The sequence below is a fragment of the Pseudoliparis swirei genome, chromosome 9 (assembly GCF_029220125.1).
Source record: "Pseudoliparis swirei isolate HS2019 ecotype Mariana Trench chromosome 9, NWPU_hadal_v1, whole genome shotgun sequence".
Classification (NCBI taxonomy): domain Eukaryota; kingdom Metazoa; phylum Chordata; class Actinopteri; order Perciformes; family Liparidae; genus Pseudoliparis; species Pseudoliparis swirei.
Genome location: NC_079396.1, coordinates 12686520 through 12714037, shown reverse-complemented (window position 1 = coordinate 12714037; position 27518 = coordinate 12686520). Strand labels below are relative to the sequence as shown.

At 40.8% G+C, this 27518-nt stretch overlaps 3 protein-coding genes across 6 annotated transcripts; 2 read left to right on the top strand and 1 right to left on the bottom strand.

Annotated features, from left to right (window-relative positions):
• Positions 1 to 4: 4 nt before the first annotated feature.
• cfap276 (cilia and flagella associated protein 276) lies at positions 5 to 2632 on the bottom strand. Of its 2 annotated transcripts, XM_056422727.1 has the most exons (4): positions 2500 to 2632; positions 464 to 540; positions 253 to 368; positions 5 to 185 (listed from the first exon to the last, which is right to left on the bottom strand). In XM_056422727.1, exons 1-4 carry the CDS (start codon positions 2597 to 2599, stop codon positions 77 to 79), a joined length of 402 nt encoding a protein of 133 aa, XP_056278702.1. In that variant the 5' UTR covers positions 2600 to 2632; the 3' UTR covers positions 5 to 76. The 2 variants fall into 2 exon arrangements, 1 of the variants encoding a protein (XP_056278702.1); XR_008832808.1 differs by lacking the exons at positions 5 to 185; positions 253 to 368 and adding an exon at positions 1276 to 1421 and having other exon boundaries at positions 501 to 580.
• elapor1 (endosome-lysosome associated apoptosis and autophagy regulator 1) lies at positions 1282 to 13974 on the top strand. Of its 2 annotated transcripts, none has more exons than XM_056422726.1 (22): positions 1282 to 1463; positions 2960 to 3080; positions 3258 to 3438; positions 3541 to 3688; positions 3786 to 3866; positions 3983 to 4088; positions 4176 to 4325; positions 4589 to 4677; positions 4898 to 5075; positions 5376 to 5504; positions 5890 to 5980; positions 6068 to 6173; positions 6277 to 6414; positions 7104 to 7367; positions 7730 to 7906; positions 7986 to 8136; positions 8506 to 8599; positions 8832 to 8933; positions 9129 to 9255; positions 11902 to 12080; positions 12224 to 12389; positions 12473 to 13974. In XM_056422726.1, the coding sequence occupies exons 1-22, from the start codon at positions 1377 to 1379 to the stop codon at positions 12557 to 12559; spliced, it is 2952 nt and encodes a 983-aa protein (XP_056278701.1). In that variant the 5' UTR covers positions 1282 to 1376; the 3' UTR covers positions 12560 to 13974. The 2 variants fall into 2 exon arrangements, with proteins under 2 accessions (XP_056278701.1, XP_056278700.1); XM_056422725.1 differs by having other exon boundaries at positions 6274 to 6414.
• Positions 13975 to 15046: 1072 nt separating this feature from the next.
• On the top strand, positions 15047 to 27395 carry mapk14a (mitogen-activated protein kinase 14a). 2 transcript variants are annotated; one of them, XM_056424271.1, is made up of 12 exons: positions 15047 to 15452; positions 17824 to 17953; positions 18148 to 18206; positions 20226 to 20337; positions 20582 to 20611; positions 20871 to 20918; positions 21019 to 21133; positions 21224 to 21295; positions 22524 to 22603; positions 25731 to 25809; positions 26015 to 26188; positions 26320 to 27395. In XM_056424271.1, the coding sequence occupies exons 1-12, from the start codon at positions 15334 to 15336 to the stop codon at positions 26382 to 26384; spliced, it is 1083 nt and encodes a 360-aa protein (XP_056280246.1). In that variant the 5' UTR covers positions 15047 to 15333; the 3' UTR covers positions 26385 to 27395. The 2 variants fall into 2 exon arrangements, with proteins under 2 accessions (XP_056280246.1, XP_056280247.1); XM_056424272.1 differs by lacking the exon at positions 22524 to 22603 and adding an exon at positions 22017 to 22096.
• Positions 27396 to 27518: the final 123 nt, after the last annotated feature.

Sequence of the window (27518 nt, the reverse complement as noted above, 5' to 3'; positions counted from 1 at the left end):
AATCAAAGGTTTTAGGGTTCTTTTTTATTGTTCATCAACCCGGACACCAGCTGCAATACCTGGGGATCCTCATCCACTAAACGTCACTGAATGCTTTGAAGGCGCGCCTCTCTGGATCGACCCACACTACGCCGTCTTTTTCCTTGTCCTTTTCCAGCATGTCCTGCTTTAACTGTTCATATTTCCTGTAAATTGACACAGTTGACTGAGGCTCCTGAACGGCCACTGCCAACACAGTGAGGTTGCACCGACCTGAGCTCCTCAGAGACAGTCTTCTTCTGGTAGAATATCTGGTTCTTGGAGCAGAAGGAGTCATTGTGGTGATTGTACACAGACTGGAGTTGGAAGTCGAGGCTATCCTTGGGAGCCTGAGGATGAGACGAGAGTGATGCATTCATATTCCTTGCCTCGACATATTTTTCTCAAATAAAGGTAAACAATCATTCATCCTCCTGGAGGTTACCCGATGCTCTTGATGGACACTATTCCGCTGGGAGCTGGCCAAAGTGTCTGCATCATGGAGACGACACCAGGGTTCCTCTGTTTGGGCGACATGTGTAGTCGTATCATAGGTGGTTCTCTGTGCATCGGAAAAGAAAAATAACATTTAAAAAATAGGGCCCAATATATAATATAAACAAACTAAAACACATCTCTGCAAGTTCGCTCAAGTTATCCACATTGGGCTTTTCTCCGGTGGAAACCCTATACCTGCTGCGGCCGGAAGCCGCTGAGAGTGACGCCGTTTTCTAACTTTGGAGACGGGAAAGGATCCCGGCCCGACATCTTTAATGATAAGACGATATTAGTTGTTATTGCTGTTTTTCGCCAGACGAAGAACCCTAATAATATGTGTACAACCTGGTTCCTAAGCAACCACATATTTCCGGTTCAACATTTTCTAAAACTTATTGACAAACTTGATATTAAACCAGAAGTTTACCCCACAATGGTAATTTTTGTTTAATAATATGTTTAATTTGTTTTCTTCATTAATGACAAAAATGGCCACTCACTAAACCTAGCTTGAAATAAATTAACTTAAAAAAAAAATCCACCCTCATTGTGATGCCGTGCTAAACCACATATGTTATTCTTTAGAGATTAATAGTAGGCCACCGATAAGGACTCAGTACTCCAGTAAATGTCCAAGTAATGCGAGCAAAATGATGGTAAACTACAAGTCAGCCTCTTGCGTTTCGTCAGCCAGACATTGATAGATTAATTAGGGTAAGAACAGGCACCAGAGCCAATCACCGAACAGTATTTGCTTACCGTTCAGCGTTAAGCCACGCCCCCGGCCTGCAGCACCTGAGGGCGCAGCTCAACCCTCCGCTCCTCCGTCTCCATCACTTCAGCACTGACGGGAGGTGACGATGCATCGAGGCCCGCTACACCTGCGCCACCTTTTACTGTGGTTGCTTTTTGCACAAAGCCGTGCAGAGTTGCCCATGTGCAAAGAGGTGAGGAGATTCATATTGTTTTATTGTTATTGCCATTTTTACATTCTGAAAAACAACCCATACAAAGCTCAAATGACTGGTCAGTTGTTCCCATTTTAGCAGTTGCATGTGTTTATTATTAAGGTTTGATCAGGCACATTGCTTAGGGATGAGCAGTAGGTGGAAACTTAAGTTAAATTCAGCAAGATGGCAACATTTTTGAGAATGTTGAAAGAGGGTTGACCTTAATCCTCTCGAATAGTTTCACAGGACAAGTAAAAGCCTCCTTGAGTGGGAAATGAACATATGTTTCAATAGCAAGTGTTTGAAATACATTATTATGGTTATCACAGAGTTGGTTTACGAGAGTTTTCATATGTTACGTCCTCTGCCTTGTTCTTATTGCCCTTCTGTATCTGTTTTCAATTAGCATAAACTTGATATTATGCAAAGTATATATATTTTTTATCAGCATACTTTGAACTGAGTGCGTGGAATTAAGATATACGAGTTGTAACTGAAAAGTTAGCACAATAAGCTTGTGGTCTTGAAATGTCAGTCTATTAGGCTCATAGGTGATGATGATTTGGGAAGGAGGTGAGTTTGTTTCCATGCCAGTCCACTGACCATGAGGCAAAGCGGTCATTATGTCCTGTTGCCTTGGTGTCCTCATGTTTGTTTAAAGAAGGCGATTAGGCTTCAGCAGGCCCAGCCATCCCATTCAAAGCATTTTACATCAGATCCTCCAACCAAAACACACATTCATCTGATACTCCAGCCACAGCTAATGTAGCAGCTCTAATTGAAAACACAGACCCAGAGGAGTGCTGCTGCTGCTGCTCTGTTTCTGTTAACTATTAATCCCACAAGGCGGTGTGGCCTTGGATAAGACTGACTTTCTATGGAACATTAAAGCCTGCTTTTGACCACACTGTCTGCCTGCTCAGTACTCACTACTTGTTTTTGAAGGTGTCAGATCAACAAGATAACCTTAAATGTCACGTACCATCCTAAATTATATCATTACGGGTGGAACAGTGTTTTTTCAGTCACTTACCGTCAGTATCTCCAAAAGGCATCACACCATAGACAAATACAGCATACGCGTTGTACCGGAGCTCCTGCTGTCTCCAGAAACCTGTGACAACACGGCACATGCCATGTTTACAAAAGGATTGGACTAATCAGCATTTCTCACCATTGGCTAAGTCAATAAACCCTGAAGGGAGTTTTACTGGTGCAGAGTTGCTGCACATACTTGAGGAGTGAGATTAGGCCAACAGTTGGGATGGACTCCTGGGCAAATATTAGCCGTAACTTTTATTTAGAAAAGAGGCTTGCCTGGTTTTGGAAAATAAATTCAAGAGGTAGACAATAATCTGGTAATATCTTTTAATATTAGCCCCATTCGCTGTTCACATGCATGCTGACTTGCAGCGTTATGCATCATTACAAGTTATTTGATGTATACTTTCCCCCAGCTGTGTGAAACTAACACCTGTGTTTGGTCCCTGCAGTCAGATTATCACTTTGAGTACACAGAGTGTGATGCACTCGGGTCACGATGGAGAGTGGCAGTTCCCAACAAAGCCGACATATGCACAGGCCTCCCAGATCCAGCTGAAGGCACTCAGTGCAGTGAGTATCCTGCTCTTAAATCTAATTGTATACATCTCATATACTCCCTCAATCTGTGCCACAGCTTTAATTTGTAAATATTTAATTGTTACCACTTTAAATCCTCTTGAGCTATTCTTTGTCCGGTTTTCCACGTCTCATGATACATTTCCAATGTGGCCTCTTTCTCTCTTCCAGCCTTCTCTTGTAGTGAAGGGGAGTTCCTCGACATGCAGTCGCAGCAATGCCAGAAGTGTGCGCTAGGTACCTACTCTCTGGGCACCGGTGTGGCCTTTGAGGAGTGGGACAGCATGCCTCCTGGTTTTGTCACCCATGGAGTGACCACGAACGGCGGGGATGCCCTCACAGACTGCTCCAAGTCTGTATATGCCTCACTTGTATTCTTATTTAAATTGTTTTCTCACTGTTTCTTAGTTTCAAGAAGCTCATCAAACTGTTTCTGATGCTGATGTTTCTTCAGCTCAACCTGGACACCAATGGGTGATTACATGACATCAAACACAGATGAGTGCACTGCAACGCTGTCCTATGCTGTGAGCCTGAAGCAGCCTGGGACTGTGTCCTTTGAATATTTATACCCTGACAACAGCCTTTACTTTGAGTTCTTTGTAAGTGTTTTTAAATGACTCTGGGTGAAACAGATGGGTGATTTTCAGCGACATACAGAATTTGGTCATCTGTGGCTCGTTTCTCACACTGCTGCAGATTCAGAATGACCAGTGTCAGTCTACGGACTCAAAGAGCCGGTGGATGAAGACCTCTGAGAGAAACTTCAACAAATACAAGGTTCGTCTCCACTAAACCTCCTGGCACCTTGTTGTCATTTGCAGGATCATTTAGATTAATAGAGCTCTCATGTTTTCTCTTTTGCTCCTCTCTCATGTTCCCATTACTCTGTGCAGACTGAGCTTAACAGCGGCAACAATGTGCTGTACTGGAGGACCGCTGCGTATACTCTGCAGGGCAGTGCTGTCAAACCTGTGCTGTTAAGAAACATTGCCATCTCAGGTAGATCATCCCGATGGTGTGTTGTGTGAAATGTGTCTTGAAATTGATTACGGTTATGAAATTGATTGATGGGTGGCTCTCTCCCAGGGGTGGCCTACACATCAGAGTGTTTCCACTGTAAACCTGGCACCCATAGTGCACAAGAGGGATCTGCCCGCTGCCTCCCCTGCCCTGCTCAAACCTACTCTTACAAGGGTGCTGCCATTTGCCACAAGTGTGAGCAAGGCACATATGCAGGTATGTATGTTTGTATTTGTAACGCACTGTCCACAAACACCAGTCAGGTCACCGATCAGCCTATACCCTTGAACTCGTAGATATTTCCAAACTCACATCACAGATTTGCATCTCGTCACACACACATGCAAGGCAGTCTACATGCAAATACCGTATTTACCGCTTAAGTGTGTGAGGCTGGTGTGATCTCTTATCTTAATGTGAGCTGTGTGTTTTCCCCCGTCCCCGCCTGTTTCCCTCTGGCTCTGTTTCTATTTTTCCAGAGACTGGTTCAGGGAGCTGCAAACCGAGACCTGCATGTACAAACAGTGATTACTTCTACACTCACACTCCCTGTGACTCTGAAGGAAAGGTAGATGTAGAACATGACATGAAGCGTGTGGAGGCAGAGGTTGTGGAGGTTCAGTAGAGTGGTGAACACAGAGAAAGGTTTAGCCTTGAAAATAGTCTGCAGCCATCTGGTGTAACGATTAGGTTTCTTTACATATGAATGGTTCGGGCTGATTGTGTGCGGTACAGAGCATCTGGTGGCTTCTTTCATATATTCATGTCTTACCTGTTGTGTGTCTCAGACTCAGCTTATGTATAAGTGGATTGAACCAAAGATCTGCAATGAAACTGTTAAAGGAGCCGTGACGCTGCCCGCATCAGGGGAGAAGCAAACCTGCCCCCCATGTAACCCGGGTTTCTTTGTCACCAACTCTTCTTCCTGTGAAGCTTGCGATGAAGGTTTCTACTCCAACGGAACAGGTACAGAATGATCACACTCCTATTACTCCATCTTACATGCAAGTCAGACTGAGGGGCTTATTGTGTACTGACATAAACATGTACTTAACAAAGATGTTGAGAATTGTACACCAATATTATAAATATTAAAAAGCCTTTGTGGCAAAGCGACTTCCAGAGTAGTGAAACTGTAGCTACTGTCACAAATCCACAAAAGCGATCATACAGCTTGATATGTGTGAAGTATATCAAACTGTCAAAAAGTGTCTTGTTGTATTTGCCATGTGTACACTGACATACTAACACAGTATTTACTCACAGCCTGTAGCAAGTGCCCTGTTGGCACTGAGCCCGTGGTGGGTTATGAATACAAATGGTGGAACACAATGCCGAGCAACGTGAAGAGCTCCATCTTCCGTCAAGAGTTCGGCGACTCTGAACACAACACGGGTGAGAAACTCAATATTCGGCAAGACAGTGCAGATGGAGAAGATAAACTCCACGGCAGTTGAGAGATAATCATCACAGTTGTAAACAAAGTGTAACTTAAAGAGCAAGATACGAAAAACTGAACATCCGAAAAGCAATTACTGAAAACAGGATGTGTAAGATAAGTAAAAAGAGAGATAGATAGTAAAATACACGATGTGTCTCATAAATATACAAGTATACAATTAATCGAGACATTCAGACTTTATGGTACTAACTTGTGCTTTGAGCTTAATTTAAAGTATTATATGTTAGAATAGATTTGTCAGCCTAAATGACTGTGTGTCTCTGCATTGCTTGAGGGATGGCGTCAGATTGTTTATTAAATATTTATTTGTAATGCCAGCATGGGAGGTGGCTGGAGAGTACGTCTACACCACCCCTGGGGATCAGGACACAGACTACCTGATGCTTATACTCAGTGTCCCTGGATACAGGTGAAGTCAGACGTGTCTCTTAAACGACGTCCATATCCACAATATCCCAGTTGGAAACGTTGATTGACACGTCCTTTGTTTTCACAGGCTGCCTCAGTCCATGGTCGAAGACAGTGAGAGGAGCGGGCTTTCTCGCATCACGTTTGTCTTTGAGACCACGTGCACTGCTGACTGCAAGTTTTACTTCCTGGCGGTGAGGGGAAATGTTCCTACTTATATATATTATGTATTATATATAAAGAAGTAGAGCTATCAGAATGGTTACGTATATATGAGGTGACTGTATTTCTCAGCAGGGGTATAACCAGTGGATCAATGATGTGGTGGAGCAGTGGAAAGGCAGCAACAGTAAACAGTCATACTCCTACCTGATCCAGAGAAACAGCACCGCCAGCTTCACCTGGGCTTTCCAACGATCAGAGGAAGCTAACACAGTGAGACACAATCCCACAATCCCACATCCCCAGTATCACTCTTCATCTATGACCTTCCAACCGCTTCACTCCCTTCAGACTTTAAAACATAATAATAAAGTAATAATTGCTAATTGCTTTAGCTCTCTTCCCCGTAAAGCTTTATATTTCTTAGTAAGTGCACATTATGTCTGAGTTCATAACTGTATATTCTTCATACATATATATTGTCATACTGTTGTCTCTGTCATTGTTTCCCCTTGGTACCAGACTTCGTAGTTTATGTTTTTAAAGTCTCAGTGACAATCAGAAATCGTAAAAACAACATTGTAAGAATAATTACGGGTAAGATAACGTCTGACACATCCATTAGATTTGCAAGATGGAAATAAGATGAAGCACCAACATTTGCAATACATACTGTGAATATATTTACACATTTTGGATGTAAATTTATTTTTATTATGATATAACACACTTTTTGCTTTTGCTGATTTGTGCAGTGTTTTTGCTCTGGGAGTGAGTTTTCCCTCCAGTTATTGCACTGAACTCTGGAGGACCGTCTGGAGCCATGTTGCTCTTGAAACACAACACTTAAACTACATGAGATCTGAGTAGCACAGAGGTGCACAGGTGCTCACACGGTTTCAACAGCAGACCAGGCTCCTATATCGTCTGCAGCGACTCAGCTTGTGTTTCTTTTTCTTCAGGAGAGAAAATACAGCGCTGATGCTGCAAAGATCTTCTCCATCCACATCACCAATGTTATTGGAGGTGTGGCCTCTCAGTGTCGCCACTGTGCCCTGAGCTCCCCTAAGGCTGGCTCCGCCTGTGTTCCCTGCCCACTGGGTCACTACATGGTCAACGGGACTGGAGTCTGTAAGAGCTGCCCACCGAACACCTTCATCAGGGCCGATCAGCCTGTGGGAGAGGCTGCTTGTGTTGAGTGTGGCCCAAACACACAGAGAAACCAGGTAATAAGATACAGGATACAAATACAAGGTATTTATGCAGGGCTGTCAAGGACACGTAGATAATGTCCTCAGAGTGCATTGTAGGGAGTTTTAATGGTCTTAGAAAAATACTTAGAAAGTACTTCTAAAATCTTGACTATAGCTTTAATGTATCTATATATTTATCTATAAAATTTATTTTATAATGCAATAATAATCTTCCATTAAAAAGTGAATTTTACTGTAACAATAGGCAGAATAAGGTAATTTCATGCCTCCATATTCCAGCTAATCTCTGCATTTCCCAGTTGCCGTATTTGCCGGTACATGAGATGAGATTATTCCGCTCACTGTTAACAGAAGACGTACCTCTCATCCTTCAGGCCCACACAGCTTGCCTCAGCGACTGTGCGTTGGATGTGCAGACAAGACGAGGCGTGCCGCTGCACTATAACTTCTCTCCTTTGTCCAACGCCACCAACTTCCACAGCAGCCCCAGTTTCACCAGCAAAGGCCTGAGATATTTCCATCGCTTTAATGTGGGTCTGTGTGGAAAAGAGGTGAGAAGCTGTGGTCCTGGTGGCATTTATTTGAGTCAAATTTAGTTTGATGTTAAAACCTGCTGTGTTGCACCTACAGGGCAGAGTACCGGCTACCTGTGTGGAAAATGTCACTGAGAGTGGGAGAGAGATCAAAGGTTACATCTGTCAGTCCACTGTGGTTCCCTCTGACATCAGGAGTCAGAGCATGGTGTCCACCCAGCCTTTCATCATTGGTGACACACTCATTGGTATGGACTTAATGCTTTATGACCATGGACTGTAGTTTATGGCCCAAAACCTACAACACCACTGTAGGCGAATACACGTCAGCCTCAGTGGAACTTTGTATTTAATAAGCAAATGTTAGCACGCAAACATAATAATCTAAATTGGTGAACATGGGAAACATTAGACCTGCTAAACATTAGCATGTAATGTTCTCACTGTGAGCACCACGATACCACAGTACAGCCTCGCAGTTGTTATCATGGCTGCAGACTCATTACTTTGCAGTTACTTTGCAACAAAAGATATATTCTGCTATATGGGGTTGCTTAAATTTGAATGTATTTCATATATCAGATGAATATGCTGATATATGTCCTCTTATCCTGAAGGTGTGACCACCGACACGAGCCTCAACAGCATCTCATCTCCAACATGGCTGTTTCCCTCTGTGCCCAACCCGCCAGATGTCATCTTCTATTACAAGTTAATAAGATCATAACTTATCATATATTTTGTTGCCTTCATCCATTGTGGTACTTTCAAATACATATTTCTAATGGTAATAATTGCTATATAATGTATGTAATTTTATTATATGAATATAAAGTTTTGATGCTGGAAGTTGTATTGATAGTTAAAGTAATAAATGTAATTGAGTATCAGAAACAGTATACAATATATAACGGAGTTGAAGTTAAGACTTTTATGTTTCCAGGTCCAGTGAGACGACTCAGGCTTGTAAACACGGCCGGTCAGCCACCATCAGACTGAGATGCAGCCCCTCAGTGACCGATAAAGACCATATCACGATGCCAAGGTATCTTTCACGAAGACCAAGGTCAATTTATGAACTTACAAAACCTGTCCGTATAACATTTGATTTCACACACATAATTTTTTCCAACACACGAATAGCCTGTCGCATAATAAACTCTGAGAATCTGAACGTGGAGATATTATTTCATCACTTGAAGATTGTAATAATCTCTCCTATCTGTGTTTTCTTCCACAGCAACTGTTCAGAAGGGACGTGTGATGGTTGTACTTTCCACTTTCTGTGGCAGAGCCAGCATGCATGTCCAGTCTGCACCAAAAACAACTACAGAGAGATTGTCAGTGCTTGCATCCAGGGAATACAGGTAGTGCTGCACAGTATATGGACATATTGGTCAAAATAATTGTACCTCTTTGACCCCACATATCCAATCAGAGGTCCATCACAAATGTATATATATTGTGTGTGTGTGTGTGTGTTATGAAAATTATTATGATCAATTATTTGTGTCTACATTACAGGAACATTTATAATAATTATCATATAAAAATGTGATATTTTATAATTGAGTACTTTTTACTTAAGGTACTGTGTGATATTAACACAGTGAATCACTGGAACACACAGATAAATACTATGTAGCCTATGTACTTGATGGGGAAATGTAAAGAAATAGTTTGACGTAATGAACAATATGCTTATTTGCTTTCGGGTGGAGAGTTAGATGAGAGGATTGAGACACTCTCAAATGTGAAGCTACAGCCAGCAGCCAGTTAGCTTAGCATAAAGAATGGAAACATCTAGCCTGGCTCTGTCGAATGTTACAACATCTGCCTACCAACACTTCCAAAGCTCATTATTCCTGGACAGTACTGAAAACCTGAGGATTCAATTAGTTAACTGATGTCTGTGTGTGTGTGTGTGTGTGTGTGATATGTGACCAATACAAATTAAACTAGAATGGGCACTCGGTAGAGCGCATACCTTCACATATCACAAGATTGGGCATTGAATTATGAACATTTTGGCATTAGTTGCATGCCAATTGGACAAAAATGTATCGTGCTATGGTAAAAAAAGAGTTTGACCTTTCCATAACCTTGACCTTGACCTTTGACCCGATTGATCCCAAAATCTAATCAAATTGTCCCCGGATAATAACCAATCATCCCACCAAATTTCATGCGATTCAAGAACATTTTGACCTGTTCATGACCTTTGACCTTGACCTTTGACCCGATCGATCCCAAAATCTAGTCAACTGGTCCCCGGATAATAAACAACCATCCCACCAAATTTCATGCGATTCGGTTCAATACTTTTTGAGTTCTGCGAAAGATTTTGACCTGTTCATGACCTTTGACCTTTGACCCGATCGATCCCAAAATCTAATCAACTGGTCCCCGGATAATAAACAATCATCCCACCAAATTCCATGCGATTCGGTTCAATACTTTTGAGTTCTGCGAAAGATTTTGACCTGTTCATGACCTTTGACCTTTGACCCGATCGATCCCAAAATCTAATCAACTGGTCCCGGATAATAAACAATCATCCCACCAAATTTCATGCGATTCGGTTCAATACTTTTTGAGTTCTGCGAAAGATTTTGACCTGTTCATGACCTTTGACCTTTGACCTTTGACCCGATCGATCCCAAAATCTAATCAACTGGTCCCCGGATAATAAACAATCATCCCACCAAATTTCATGCGATTCGGTTCAATACTTTTTGAGTTCTGCGAAAGATTTTGACCTGTTCATGACCTTTGACCTTTGACCCAATCGATCCCAAAATCTAATCAACTGGTCCCCGGATAATAAACAATCATCCCACCAAATTCCATGCGATTCGGTTCAATACTTTTTGAGTTCTGCGAAAGATTTTGACCTGTTCATGACCTTTGACCTTTGACCCGATCGATCCCAAAATCTAATCAATTGGTCCCCGGATAATAAACAATCATCCCACCAAATTTCATGCGATTCGGTTCAATACTTTTTGAGTTCTGCGAAAGATTTTGACCTGTTCATGACCTTTGACCTTTGACCTTTGACCCGATCGATCCCAAAATCTAATCAACTGGTCCCCGGATAATAAACAATCATCCCACCAAATTTCATGCGATTCGGTTCAATACTTTTTGAGTTTTGCGAATAACACGCATACAAATAAATAAATAAATAAACTAGAATGGGCACTCGGTAGAGCGCATACCTTCGCATATCACAAGATTGGGCATTGAATTATGAACATTTTGGCATTAGTTGCATGCCAATTGGACAAAAATGTATTGTGCTATGGTAAAAAAGAGTTTGACCTTTCCATGACCTTGACCTTTGACCCGATTGATCCCAAAATCTAATCAAATGGTCCCCGGATAATAACCAATCATCCCACCAAATTTCATGCGATTCAAGAACATTTTGACCTGTTCATGACCTTTGCCCTTGACCTTTGACCCGATCGATCCCAAAATCTAGTCAACTGGTCCCCGGATAATAAACAATCATCCCACCAAATTTCATGCGATTCGGTTCAATACTTTTTGAGTTCTGCGAAAGATTTTGACCTGTTCATGACCTTTGACCTTTGACCCGATCGATCCCAAAATCTAATCAACTGGTCCCCGGATAATAAACAATCATCCCACCAAATTTCATGCGATTCGGTTCAATACTTTTTGAGTTCTGCGAAAGATTTTGACCTGTTCATGACCTTTGACCTTTGACCTTTGACCCGATCGATCCCAAAATCGAATCAACTGGTCCCCGGATAATAAACAATCATCCCACCAAATTTCATGCGATTCGGTTCAATACTTTTTGAGTTTTGCGAATAACACGCATACAAATAAATAAATAAATAAATACACGGCGATCAAAACATAACCTTCCGGCATTTTCAATGCAAAGGTAATAAATAAATAAATAAATAAATAAATACACGGCGATCAAAACATAACCTTCCGGCATTTTCAATGCGAAGGTAATGATGTGTGTGTTTCAGAAAACCACCTATATGTGGCAGCAGCCATTGCAGTGTTACGGAGGAGAGTCACTTCCAGCACAAAAGGTCAGCGCTTGTGTCAGTCTGGATTTCTGGCTCAAGTTTGGTGTTTCCATGGGAACGATTGGTGCTGTGCTGCTCATCTCTATCAGCTGCTATTTCTGGAAAAAGACACGCAAGTGAGACTGCTGAGCTTCAGCTTTTCTATGTTTGTTGAAGGACTGATATGACATACAGTAAAAAAAGGATTAATGCTAAAACCTAAGTGAGATCTTAAGAGGTTGTAATTTATGTTGACACAATGTTATTTGCTATCATGCAGGTTGCAGTATAAGTACTCCAAGCTGATGGTAAGCTCTGGGGGTAAGGAGTTTGAGCTGCCCTCTGCAGACAGCTGTGCAATAATGGAGGGAGAGGACGCAGAGGACGACATCATGGACCTCACCAAGAAATCCTTCTTCACCAAAATGAGGTCCTTCTCCCGAGAGGTCAGTAACCCGATCATTCACAAGGACTGAGCTACTTATGAAGCAACATCTCATGCTTTGTGTTATTATCAATTTGTTTTCAGAGGACATCAGATGGATTTGACTCAGTTCCACTAAAATCTTCATCTTTATGCCATCAAAGAGAGGAGGAAGACTCTGATTATGATTAATTCAGAAGATGAACAGATGCTTCTACCAGAGTGCAAACACACACACAGCTCCAGACCCAGAAAACAGACATGGGCGGTTAAATGCATTATTATTACAAAAGATACAGGCTTACCGTGAGAGTTTTAAAATAATAATGTTAAGATCATCCATTTTTTATTATTATTTGTCATATGTTAGTTTGCAAGACCTGTAATAGAAAGTCTCCATATTGGGGATATTCTGTATTTTCAAAGCCCATTGTGTATTTAAAAATTATATGATAACCAAACTGTTTATTAAGTTACAATTGTTGTAGATGTCTACAGGACTGTCTCAGAAAATTAGAATATTGTGATGAAGTTCTTTATTTTCTGTAATGCAATTCAAAAGACAAAAAAGTCATGCATTCTGGATTCATTACAAATCAACTGAAATATTGCAAGCCTTTTATTCTTTTAATATTGCTGATTATGGCTTACAGCTTAAGAAAACTAAAATATCCTATCTCTAAATATTAGAATATCATGAAAAAGTATACTAGTAGGGTATTAAACAAATCACTTGAATTGTCTAATTAACTCGAAACACCTGCAAGGGTTTCCTGAGCCTTGACAAACACTCAGCTGTTATCAATCTTTTTTTTAACTTGGTCTGAGGAAATATTAAAATTTTATGATAGGATTTTAGAGTTTTCTTAAGCTGTAAGCCATAATCAGCAATATTAAAAAAAATAAAAGGCTTGCAATATTTCAGTTGATTTGTAATGAATCCAGAATGCATGACATTTTTGTTTTTTTAATTGCATTACAGAAAATAAAGAACTTTATCACAATATTCTAATTTTCTGAGACAGTCCTGTACATTTAACATAACTGTGAATGTATATTTTATTTGTTTTCTACTTTCTTTTGTTATGTTTATTCGTCTATACTGTTTATTTTGTATCAGACCAGCCATCCAGTTCAGTCTTAAAATGTTCTTTGGCAATATTGTATGTATTATATTTGCTAACACCTTTGATAACCTGCTGCACGTAAGCGTATTATACGATCTTGCTTTATCGTGAAATAAAGACATTTTCTTCAATAAAAAACAACAAATGTGCATTTCTATAAATGAAGTGAAACCTCGAATACTGCCTTCAGGTGCTCTTCCTAGAAGCATATTATCACTTCACATTGCATATATTATATAATACTTGAATGTAACTTCTTCAAATGTGTGTATGTGTTTTATGTGCCTTATAGATAAAATGTTTTGTGCTTGAAAAATACAAGCATTGCATTTTAAATCACTGCATATGTTATAGATGTTTTTAATATTTTACTGCTGATTGTTAAATCTATATGTCATGAAACCCAAGTCAAAAATATGCATGTATCAAAATGTTTCTCTTTTCTGTGATTTCACAAGGAAGAATAAAGTATTTTACCCCAAAAAATGTCTTAAACATCAAATCATTATAAGCAGCGGTGGAATATAAATGAACATTTACTCAAGTACGACTTTCATTCACTGCTACTATATTTCTCTACTTCACCACAATTCAGAATTAAATATAGTACTTTTTCTCCTTTTACATTCATCTGACAGCTTTAGTAGCCAGGTATTACTTTGCAGATTATTCGTAAACACACAACGCATGTAATCATCTTGTAAAATAAATTGTAGTGTATAACAGTGCATACAAGTTAATTCCACTTTACACCATGTAAATGATGTTTACACGTTGCATTACATTATTAGTAATACTAATCGAATAACATAAACAATGTAATAATGCAGAGCTATTCTGCTGCAATAATATTGTACTTTTACATTTGTAAAGTTTGGAATGCGGAGAATTAATGTCTGAAGCTGCAGCATGCTTTTCTGTCGGGCATGAACTTTACCAGTTACCAGGAATCTTCAATACTTTGAACCTATTTCCAGGAGGAAGGGCGTGGCAGGGCAGCTCTTATGCAACAACTGAAATAGAAGAACACATCACAGTGGAAGACGCCTTGTCATGACCTTCAATGAAATCAAAAGCTATGTCTCAGTTCAGAGATGGGTATATATATGGTGCTGTCTGTTACGTTCATGTAGCTTTATTATATATAAATATTTATGAGAGAGATGCCCTTTTTTTCTTGATCACCTTATGTCTTTGCGCGGTCGGCCCTGTAATTATTTTAGACTAGACATTTTAACTTGTGGACTATATTGTTTGCTATCTCTCTGATTATAAAAACTAGCATACTGTTTTCGGAGAAGATTTGAGTCTCCTTTGATTTGGTCCTTCTGGTTTATTCTAACACTCTCTCATAACGATCATATATGTTGGAACAAAACAATTAAAATCCAAAAGGTCAGAAAGTGATTGATGTTTGCCGTTTACCCTTCGACGATTTGGACAATTTGTTTAGGAGGTTTCTCTTTTCTATTTATTGCCCTGAATGCAGCACGGGTTTCAGTTTCTGTCGTTTCGTAAGGTCCCGTTGTTTTCTCTCGCGAGACGTTGGGAGCTGTTGCAAGCGGGGTGAAACCTCGGGAGCTGTCTGAAGGCGAGCGGAGAAGGGAACAAATAGCGTGAAGATTTAAAAACCTTCGTTAAGCAGAAGGTGACTCGGACTGTGCAGCACTACGCAAAAAAGGCATCACCGCCACTTTCGATTAGTTAAAGTTCTCTCACGACGAGACACGTTTAAAATCGCGTCACTTCTCGTAAGTTGGTTAAAGTTTGGCTGCGCGGCTCGGAGTGCAAACCCCGGAGCAGAAAGTCGAGTCGGTGGTCGCGGTCGGTTCTGCAGGAATGTCGCAGAAAGAAAGACCCAAGTTTTATCGGGAGGAGGTCAACAAGACGATATGGGAAGTCCCCGAGCGCTACCGGAACCTGTCCCCGGTGGGCTCCGGTGCCTACGGATCCGTGTGGTAAGTCCCTCCACGCGCTACTTTGTGACCGTTTACAGTCTCCTAAACGTAACCGACCCTCCTCCATTCATTTAGACGAGGCCTGCGCTGCAGTTGCTAAAGTTGGGTTAGCTCGCCCTGAGCTAGCAAGGTGGAGTCACGATGTTCCCTTCAACGAGAAAACTTGTTATGTCTCTTGCAAAACTGGAATTTAACCCATCTAACTGCTTCTTTATTCACACGAGCCGCGTTGCAGGACGCTTCTCACTAACAATAACGACCAACCGACGCGAGTCTTTATCCGATCAGTGTGCATGTTAACGTAATACATGTAACAAAGCAATCACTTTATAAGTAAGTTACGTAATGCAACTGCAGATTGTGTTCCCAGAGGCGACACTGCTGATATGTGGTTTGGAAAAAAAGAAGTTTATTTACATTATTAGTTTGAAATTCCACCAACAGGTGATGTAACCCGAGTAAAGTGGAGATGAGGTTAACAGATAATGCCATTGTTGGTTGGGGCTTATGTGTTTGAGGAAGATCTCGATAACTCACTCACGTTACCTTAAGTACATATCATCTTAAACCGGTAAACATTACTACTCGGGTTTAGTAGGTGTACAAAAAGGTTATATGCATATGTATATACTTTATTCATTATCATTTCATGGAAAGTAGTTTTAAAATTAAGTGTTTTGTTGAAATGATAGTAACACACCAACAATCCGTCATCTTTTTTTGTTTGTTTTGGATATCTTCTCCCGAAAAAAATAAATGATTTTATTTCATTGAAAATGTCAGTTTTTTTGGTATATTTTATCGTCCAAATTGTGGTTATTCGTTTGAAGTGACTGGTAAGGAATTGCTAGTTGCAGCCCGATTGTCTACAGCGGTATGAGTTTATCTTTAATCCAATAAAACCAAGTTTCTTTCCTGGTCATACAAATCCCAAATGATGAGTAGTCTCATCTAAATAATGTTTTTTAATCGGGTCTAAATGTTTTCACGAAAGTGCAAGTACGCTTTCATGTGATAGACCCGTTGCATTGGTTTGGTGATTACATTCGTCGTGCTGATACTATCTAGGACACAACATGGTTAGCAGTACACTTAATTTAGTGGGCAGATGTTTGTTTTGCAAATGGAAGCAGACAGCTGTGCTGTTGCTGGGCAATAGGATAATCTGTTGCTGGTCAGATTACTGTTTGCTCACCAGTGCATTGACAGAACACCGGCCTTTAACGTTTGTGTTTACATGGTCTAAGTTTACTGTGATTTTATATCCAGTTTATTGATATAGAAAGTGTACAGCTTTGCTGTGGAGATGATACCTGCATACCCAAAACATTCACAGTCTATAGAAAACACTCATAATAACATGGTTATTTATTTCAGCTTCACCAATGTGGGATATTGGTGGATCCCTGCTCCCCCAGCAGTAGTTGCCAGTGGCTGTCCACTGGCTGAGGCGAACTTCGCCGAGATAGCCGTTTCAGGAATAACTGCACCTGAAAATGCATATCGCATGATGCACAATACACCAGGCATGTGCATACTGGTTGCAAAGGGTTCCAACAATAGCTGCCCTCCCCTGCATGTAGGCAGTAGGAGCATTATAGTATGCAGAATTGAACTGCACAATAGCTTCTAGCATAGACCACAAGGACAGCGACGCCTGTCATTATCCATCTTGAAATCAATCTCTGGTAGTCGAGTCTCTGTTTTCTTTTTGGATAGGATTACAAGATCGGGGCGTGTCATATCAGGGAAGGAGAAGTCGTGACTGATGAGCCCCCAGTCAAGAAGCACACATGCCTGCGTCAATGTTTCAAATGTCCAGACAAAAATGCAACTCTGGAGTTTTCAAGCTAAAACAGCCTCAGCAGTTGTTTCAAACATCTGTGGTTTAGTGGTTCTACAACACGGCTGTGGTGAGAATGCTCGGTAGAAAGACAGAACAAAGTCATGCTGCTTTACTTCTTTTTTCGAAAACGTGTTGTTGTGGGTGAAGCCTGAGGCGATGGTTCGGTTACCAGGAGAACGTGTTGGGTTTGGCTTCGACAGTCAGCCTCTGAGAGTGCAGGACAGACTGCAGGTGGGCCTGACCCCAATCTGCTGACGGATGACATTTTCTGCTGATGTCGCCCTTTTCTGCAACGTTCGGCAGCTCTTAATGCACCTACTTTAGTTTTGGGAGCAAACAGTTTTTTTTCATCTGCCTAAATCTGCATTTTATTTAAGGCTAATTCCTGGTGTGTTAATTTTCATACCATGTAGATTATATTATTGATGTAAATTTATGCCGACAACAAATGTTGTTGCGGTGACCAGGGTTTTATTACCGATGAGACGGCAGCTTAAATGTGTGTCTCTTTTTTCTTCTTCCCAGTTCTGCATATGACATGAAGATTGGTTTGGAGATAGCTGTAAAGAAGCTCTCCCGGCCGTTTCAGTCCATCATCCATGCCAAGAGAACATACAGAGAGCTGCGGTTGCTGAAGCACATGAAACATGAAAATGTGAGTCAACTTGTTTCTCTTCCTTTTTATTGTCAGATGCTAAACAGTCATAAAAACAAAGTTGTTTAACTTGCTTATGCAGTGTTATACAATGCGTTTGCTTATTAGGCTTCCTATGTACTTATTAAAAAAGGTTTTAGTTGCTTTCCAATGTTTGTTTTGTTAACTCCACAATGGTTTTACCTTTGTTGCAGGTCATTGGCCTCCTAGATGTCTTCAGTCCCGCTACTAGTCTGAAAGAATTCAATGATGTGTAAGTTTAATGTGTTTGTTTAGAATAATAACAAAATCCCATGTCCACCTCAACATTTGTGCATGATTTAGAAATGGTGTTCAACAAACTGCAGCCTTCGACTTTTGCAGCAGCAGACAATCCTAGCTGTGCCTGGGAAGCACCTGGAGACGGGCCAGCTCACTAAACACACTGGAACATTGCTTAGAAGTACACTCTGTTAGGTATTCACTTGCTACTCAAGTTATTTTACCACCGGCGTCCTTCCCTTTGTTTCCTGCTCTCTGGCTTGTGAAACACATTTCTGGATAACAGCTAGATAGATATGGTTCATTGATATTACAGTTTGTTAGAAATGGGAAGTGGATAGTTAGACGGTGATTAAATCCTCAAGAGTGTGCTGCCTCCCCCGCCATGTGTGGAATGTCTCCCTCTCTTCTCTACACACTGAGTGACTTGTTTCAAGATCAAATTGTGTTGGATTTCAGTCGACACCCGACATAAAAATGTGTTTCAACGAAATACTTTGAGTCAAATCTCTCTTCTCAACTCATTTATGATTTCATACTTTATACATTACGGTATGGAAAATGATTCCTCAAGATTTGCCTCATGGTAATTACTTTGCAGCATTGTGGGAGTGGGCGGTGTAGCACTTGCTTCATGTCGGAGGCCTTGCTCACATGCATGGTCGGGCTTATTGCTAATACCTAACATGCGGGTCATTTAGTGTCTGACGAACTACAAAGTAGCTGTTTGTCATGTCTTGAGTAGGGACTCCAACGGTTAATGTTTTATTTCATTCTTCCTGACCACCTTAGATGATGTACATGTGCGATGGAAGTCAGAGTAATGCAACGTCTCTGTCGGTCATCTTGTGTTTTACGTCATAAAAGACAACCTGTGCTATAAAACACTGAAGAAAACCCAGGAAACATGTGTGGTCTCAAGCCTCCTCTACTGCTCCGAATGCGTTCTGGTTCAGATTAATTCAGACTTATATTTAGAGCTAGCCACTGTCGGATCACCCAAGAAACATTTGAATACAGAATGTAAAACAAGGCTACAGAAATTGACAGCTGGGGCTGAAGCTGGTTGTGAACTGTGCTGGACTTTTCTTTCCCCGGCCATGTTCCCGAATAACCTTTCCCCCATGCAGCTTGTCTACATGATCGTTTCATATTTTACAAGACAATGTCTTGAAAGCGACGCACTGTGGATAAATATCTTTGTGAATTCCACCAATTTCACTCTTCAAAGTCTGTGTACCATTCATGGGGAGAACTTGTGAGAAATTGGTTATGTCTTTAGCTCTACATCCGCTGGAAAGTTGGACATTTCCTGAATGCCGTATGGCATCCAGGACAATCTGAGATATGAAGGTGCTTTAAGTATGGTTCCCCTTGACTCTAGAAATAAATACTTGAGTCACAATGCGGTGGTAAGGCTCCTCAGAGCTCCTGTTTCTAGAGGAGAAGAAGACAGAGGTCGCTATTTATATACCCCTTTTTTCCAAGGCGGGTGAACTTTGGAGAGTGTCTGTGTCCCCGTTTGCTGCTGAGAACAAGTTTGAGTGTAACCAGGTGCTATTTTAAGACCTCCCTCTCTGCTGTGTGAGAATAGAAGAGTATTCATGAGGTGGGTATTTGCTCAGCAGCAGACTGACGAAGCAGCACATGGCTTTGTGTACTTTGGCTGCAGCATCCTGTTCTCGCCTTCCTTTACAAGTGCTGTTGGGGCACCTTAAACAACTTGGGTTGGATTTTAATTCTCCACCGATGCAGCTCCATTAGACCCATTATGAGGGTGTGTTGTTAAATGGCATTTCATTTGGGCAGGGCTTGGCCTTTCAGTGCCTCTGAAAAGAAGTAGCAGCCAAACCGGTTTGAGCTTGCATCGCCGTATAGGCAAATAAGATGACAGAAACTCTGGGGAAGAAATTTGCAAATATAATAATGTATCCATCTAGCTGTGTTATGAAATGTGAAAGCATTGACATGCCTTCTGATATTTGTCTGTTTCAACTTCTGTGATTGGCAGGTATCTGGTGACACATTTAATGGGGGCAGATCTCAACAACATTGTGAAATGTCAGAAACTCACAGACGACCATGTGCAGTTCCTCATATACCAGATCCTCAGAGGGTTAAAGGTGAGGTTTTGGAGAACCGGCTGTTTGTTTTCTTGCCAATAGATGAGTGGATTGATACCGCAGGTATGAAAGGAGTATCAATAAGCTCATCAAGAAAACAAATGAGCCCATTTCCTAAATAGTTTGATGGATCAATGGTTCCTACACTGCACTGCCTCTGACATGGCATGTTGCGTACAATCAATACACATTCAAACTGATGGTGTTTAACCTAATGCACGTGTTCTCTTCGATCTCTATACAGTACATCCACTCGGCAGATATCATTCACAGAGTAAGTGGGATGTTTGTTTGACGAATGTCACTGTGTCTCTGACCATGATCAAATAAAAAAGTGTGTCGGGGTTTATGACTTCCTCCGCTTGGTGGAGTTTGGGCCGGGCCTTGTATAAACACTGAAGGAAAGGGAAGTCATAAACAGGACCTTGCACATGGTGTTAATGATGTAATGCTTCCATTCCAAGAAGAGATAAAGATTTCCGATGTCAAAATGACACAACATAAATCACTACATTTTGGCTTTTGTTTTTCAGGATTTGAAGCCGAGTAATCTGGCTGTAAATGAAGACTGTGAGCTGAAGGTCAGTGAACAGCTGCTCGCGTGTCAAACATGAACAAAAACATGTCAATGGGATTCCCCACATGTACATTTTATTCAATATCTTTTGCACTTGCTCACAGATTTTGGACTTTGGCTTGGCGCGGCACACTGATGATGAGATGACCGGCTACGTGGCCACTCGTTGGTATCGCGCCCCAGAGATCATGTTGAACTGGATGCATTACAACATGACCGGTAGCTGGTGTTGAAATGATCTTCCCCAGTGACGTTTTGCACCTATATGTCATATTCTTAATGCTTGTGTCCTTCTTCTCTGTGTTTCAGTTGATATTTGGTCAGTGGGGTGTATAATGGCAGAACTTCTCACTGGAAAAACTCTGTTTCCTGGAACCGACCGTATCCTTTTCATTTGAAAGTGCCGAATGTTCAGGACTCCCACAGCTGGAAAGACTCTGACGCCCCAGTTGCATAACAAATGAAATGGGTTAAATGTACATTTCCATAGTTGTGAACTGATTAGCGCAGTAGCAGAGACTGATCTGCAATGCTTTTCCAGATCCTCTCATGGAAACTGCTTTTCTGTTGAAACATGACCCTGCCTGAGGCGTTTTTAATATTAGACATGTAACACAGGCAGTACCTGTTTTCACACTTCCCTCTGGCTTGACACGTGCCCTTTGCTGCAATGTTTCCACTGGCAGGCTTTAACTCTTCCTACACGTCAGTATGCATCAATGGCTCCGGTCCACTCTCTGCCTGCACCCTTGCCAGTCTTTGCACGGACCTTTCACTCTGTGCTCAAGATCTAGTTTATCTTTCTCTTCCCTGGTTGTAAATTAAGTGTACAAAAGGGCTGTCCGCTGCTTCCACCTTTTTTGTTTTTTTGGAAGCTGTCCACAGGTTACATTTGAAATACTTTATCCTGTGCAAACTTGCCTGCAGGTTTCTTCTTTTGCCTCATCTCACGTGTGAAACATAAAGTAAACGTAGTGACATTTTGTATCAAAGATGTTTTTTTTAAGTGGCATCAGTTTTACAAGGAGGATGAAGACTAACGAGTCAGATTACAAGTTCTCCCTTGTCCAGTTTCTGGTCTTCCTTTACCGTGTGCCGATAGACATTGATCAGTTGAAGCTAATCATGCTGCTCGTCGGAACACCAGGGCCCGAGCTCTTGATGAAAATATCTTCAGAGTCTGTGAGTTCAAAAAGACATCCACAGTTTTTCTCTAACCAGTTTTCTGCTCCAAACGTGCCACTCTTTTGTGCAATAACTGGGTGTATCTGTTGCCTAACTGACAGCATGTTTTCAAGCCTTCAGCTGTGGGTTTGAGTCTTGCTTTGTGCCCTTTAATTGGGTGAATTCAGTTTGTTGTCTTGATATGATTATGACACAGGTGATTGTGCTGTGGCTTTCACTGATTGACTGTAATATAAAGTATTGTGTTGTGTCTTTCCTTAAAATCGTAACTTTTATGGTCACATTTTGCTTCAAAGCTTGAGGTTTGCTTTTCAACATAACATTGTAGTGCATCGTGAGTTTCGTCGCACAGTGTTAGATTGAGAAGCGGCTTCTTAACTTACTCTGCTCTGTCGCTATACTCCCCTTGACACAAGCTTCATAGATATAAACCAGCTTCAGCAGATAATGCGTCTAACAGGAACGCCCCCAGCATCTCTAATAAACAGGATGCCCAGCCATGAGGTGAGCCGGATCCAGCGTTACCTTCTGTAGACCAGACAGTAGGCCGGGGTGGGAGGACAGTCACACATGCTGAAACGCAGCTGTTGGCTTAATATCCTATATTTAGCCAGTGTTGCCCCAAAATGGCACCATACGTACTGTAATATTTGGTGCCAAGATTTAACTATGTTAATCTATATTTCCCTTTTATTGTCTTAAGTGATAAGGCCACGGGGATGGCCACACTGATGAAAGCATCACTTAGTTGACTCGGATAACTTTGGTCAAGTGGGGTGTGAGGAGGAGCACGGCCACCAGGGTTCACTAGCAGGGATTTAGGATTTTAGTTTAATCCTGGTAATCGTGTGTCTGACACGCTTGCTGCATGGGATTGTGATTACCAGAGGTGGCTCTGAGCTTGTGTGGTGGAGGCATTTGTGTGCTTGCCGTTTCACCCTGGTAGTAACACATTGTCTCTTGAGAATTAAACATGCACACTGTGCATATCTAGGCTTTCTGTTGGTGATACAGGAGCGACTAACGGCACTTTCTGTATGAAAGATGCTTTGTTCTGTGGGTTTCTCTCTTTTTTTTGTGCCCATTTCTTAAAACTTGCTGTGTTGCTTCTCTCAATATGTTTGTGTAATTTACATGTCTTCCATTCCAAATGATAGAATAAGTTGCCATCTTAATTTCTTAATGTTTTACAGGATAATTGGGCTAATTATTATCAGTTGATAAGAAAAATGTATTTGTTTAGTTAAGTAGTTTTGTTATTGGAATAGAATTGACAAAATCATGATGAATTGGATATTGAGAAAAAAAATTGCATATGCACCATCTGTTTAAACCAGACAAAAAGACAAAGCCACACCACAATGTTTATATTTGATACCTTGCCGTTGTGAGGCTGTTAGGCGTATTTCATACAGTATAGTTATTAATTGAGATAAATGTAAGAATTGAGCAGTAATTATATGATGTGCAATATTTACCTGCAGGCAGAATCGGTTGCATAGAGAACTAGAATGGGCACTCGGTAGAGCGCATACCTTCGCATATCACAAGATTGGGCATTGAATTATGAACATTTTGGCATTAGTTGCATGCCAATTGAACAAAAATGTATCGTGCTATGGTAAAAAAAGAGTTTGACCTTTCCATGACCTTGACCTTTGACCCGATTGATCCCAAAATCTAATCAAATGGTCCCCGGATAATAACCAATCATCCCACCAAATTTCATGCGATTCAAGAACATTTTGACCTGTTCATGACCTTTGACCTTGACCTTTGACCCGATCGATCCCAAAATCTAGTCAACTGGTCCCCGGATAATAAACAATCATCCCACCAAATTTCATGCGATTCGGTTCAATACTTTTTGAGATTTGCGAATAACACGCATACAAATAAATAAATACACGGCGATCAAAACATAACCTTCCGGCATTTTCAATGCGAAGGTAACTAGAATGGGGACTATATCACAGGATTGGGCGTTGACTTATGAACATTTTGGCATTAGTTGCATGCCAATCGGATAATAATTGACCGTGCTATGGTAAAAAGAAGATGTTGACCTTTCCATGACCGTGACCTTTGACCCCAAAATCTAATCAAATGTTCCCCGGATAATAAACAATCATCCCACCAAATTTCATGCGATTCGGTTCAATACTTTTTGAGTTCTGCGAAAGATTTTGACCTGTTCATGACCTTTGACCTTTGACCCGATCAATCCCAAAATCTAATCAACTGGTCCCCGGATAATAAACAATCATCCCACCAAATTTCATGCGATTCGGTTTAATACTTTTTTAGTTCTGCGAATAACACGCATAAAAATACATGAATAAACTAGAATGGGCACTCGGTAGAGCGCATACCTTCGCATATCACAAGATTGGGCATTGAATTATGAACATTTTGGCATTAGTTGCATGCCAATTGGACAAAAATGTATCGTGCTATGGTAAAAAAAGAGTTTGACCTTTCCATGACCTTGACCTTTGACCCGATCGATCCCAAAATCTAGTCAACTGGTCCCCGGATAATAAACAATCATCCCACCAAATTTCATGCGATTCGGTTCAATACTTTTTGAGTTCTGCGAAAGATTTTGACCTGTTCATGACCTTTGACCCGATCAATCCCAAAATCTAATCAACTGGTCCCCGGATAATAAACAATCATCCCACCAAATTTCATGCGATTCGGTTAAATACTTTTTGAGTTCTGAGAAAGATTTTGACCTGTTCATGACCTTTGACCCGATCGATCCCAAAATCTAAACTGGTCCCCGGATAATAAACAATCCCACCAAATTTCATGCGATTCGGTTCAATACTTTTTTAGTTCTGCGAATAACACGCATAAAAATACATGAATAAACTAGAATGGGCACTCGGTAGAGCGCATACCTTCGCATATCACAAGATTGGGCATTGAATTATGAACATTTTGGCATTAGTTGCATGCCAATTGGACAAAATGTATCGTGCTATGGTAAAAAGAGTTTGACCTTTCCATGACCTTGACCTTTGACCCGATCGATCCCAAAATCTAGTCAACTGGTCCCCGGATAATAAACAATCATCCCACCAAATTTCATGCGATTCGGTTCAATACTTTTTGAGTTCTGCGAAAGATTTTGACCTGTTCATGACCTTTGACCTTTGACCCGATCAATCCCAAAATCTAATCAACTGGTCCCCGGATAATAAACAATCATCCCACCAAATTTCATGCGATTCGGTTAAATACTTTTTGAGTTCTGAGAAAGATTTTGACCTGTTCATGACCTTTGACCTTTGACCCGATCGATCCCAAAATCTAATCAACTGGTCCCCGGATAATAAACAGTCCCACCAAATTTCATGCGATTTGGTTCAATACTTTTTGAGATTTGCGAATAACACGCATACAAATAAATAAATAAATAAATAAATACACGGCGATCAAAACATAACCTTCCGGCATTTTCAATGCGAAGGTAATAAATACACGGTGATCAAAACATTACCTTCTGCATTTTCAATGCGAAGGTAATAAATATATAAGCATTCCGAAACGGGCTGTACTGATTGTGGGCGACATGTTGCTGCTGGTAGAAGCTGACATTTGATTTCCTTTATGCATTTTGCAGGCCAGGAACTACATCAGCTCCTTGACACACATGCCCAAGAGGAACTTTGCTGATGTGTTCATCGGTGCCAACCCACAAGGTAGTACAAGACATCTGCTGTATTGGCTTGTAAGGCCAGCCCTGAAAACTTCAAATATTATTTCTAGATTCCAATAAATAGGTGTGGCTTTTGTTTGTGAATAATATTGGTTTTAACTAAACTTTGGTCAAAACATCTTGAAAACTACATGACCGGTTATGTCATGGATGGTTTGAGATTGACCTCTGTTGACATGTTTTAAAAGCTGTGGACCTTCTGGAGAAAATGCTGGTTCTGGATACAGACAAGCGGATAACGGCATCCGAGGCTCTGGCTCACCCCTACTTCTCTCAGTACCACGACCCAGACGACGAGCCCGAGGCGGAGCCGTACGACCAGAGCTTTGAGAGCCGAGAGCTGGAGATCGAAGAGTGGAAGCGTACGTTATTATTCTAAACCGAGTCTAATACTGTATAAAAACATCAACAAAGAAGCGTGTTCAGGTATTGATGTATGCCGTACTGACGGTATGGAGTCCCTGATGTGGTTTGATCTTTCTCGTTCTTGCAGGATTGACCTACGAGGCGCTGTGTAGTTTTGAGCCACCGGTCTTTGATGAGGACGAGATGGAGTAACGTGACCCACGTCGAGTCCAGCCTCCGATTTGTAACAATCCCGAACATGTTCATGAGTGCAATTATTATTCTTATTTATGAACCACTAATGTTGATGGACTGTTGCTGGGAAATGGCACTTCTTGCCAATAGCTGAAATCATTTTATATTCTTCAGATTTTATTATTATTTTTAAGCATAGACTTTGATGACTTGTCACTGTGACACTGAGATGCTGAAACACCTGGACCGTTAGCTGTGCTACTTTGTTTTAAAATGTTCTATTGAATAACTTATATACGCTTCTGTGTTCATCAATTAAAATATGTAATATGCTAGTCTGCCAGTCGCCCTGCCAAGCTGTCACGAACAGCACTGAGTCACATGCATTTGTAAAATGATTGTTATCATATATTTAAGAAGATATAACTGAAGGGTTTCATAATTGACAGAAGTAGATTTGATGTTTTTAGGTGTTTGATAATTTGAGAACATGCCTGTTCTGTGTAGTCACTGACCTTCAGTGCTTACCAATGAAATTTCTCACATTTTAATGTTTATTTTGATAGTTTAGATGCTCTGTGAGACTCTTATACATATTTTGGCGACATGGAAAAATCTGAGCTTCTACTGTTTAAGGACAGTGCTATTCAACAACAAACAAATGCTCTATTCAAAACTGTAAATATATGTGCATTATTTTTTAAATCTCTGACTTATCTGAGTTTGTTATAAAGCAATCACTTTTATTATGTACATCGTTGCGTGCGTTTGCGAGAGTGTGTTGTTGGTTTACAGGAATTTAAAGTGTCATGCTAAAATCTCTAATAGAAATACTGCTTCAATGTTTAAATGAGGGATGTCCGATGTATTTATACTTTGTGGAGGTGGTATTTATAAACAACAATCGAAAGATCCCATAAACTATTTTCAGTCCAGCTGAGTAACTTCTATCTTCAGTCCATTGTTTAACAAAATAAAGACTTATTTTTAAGAGACCTGTGTTTAAAAATAAATAAATCCTTGATTGTTTTTGATGTGAATGGTTTGACCCAGAGGACAATGACACACACATTTATTTAGCATTGTTGAATGGATATTTTGACTTTCTCTAAAGCACCTACGATGACAACTTGAGCTCTATGGGTCCTGTTC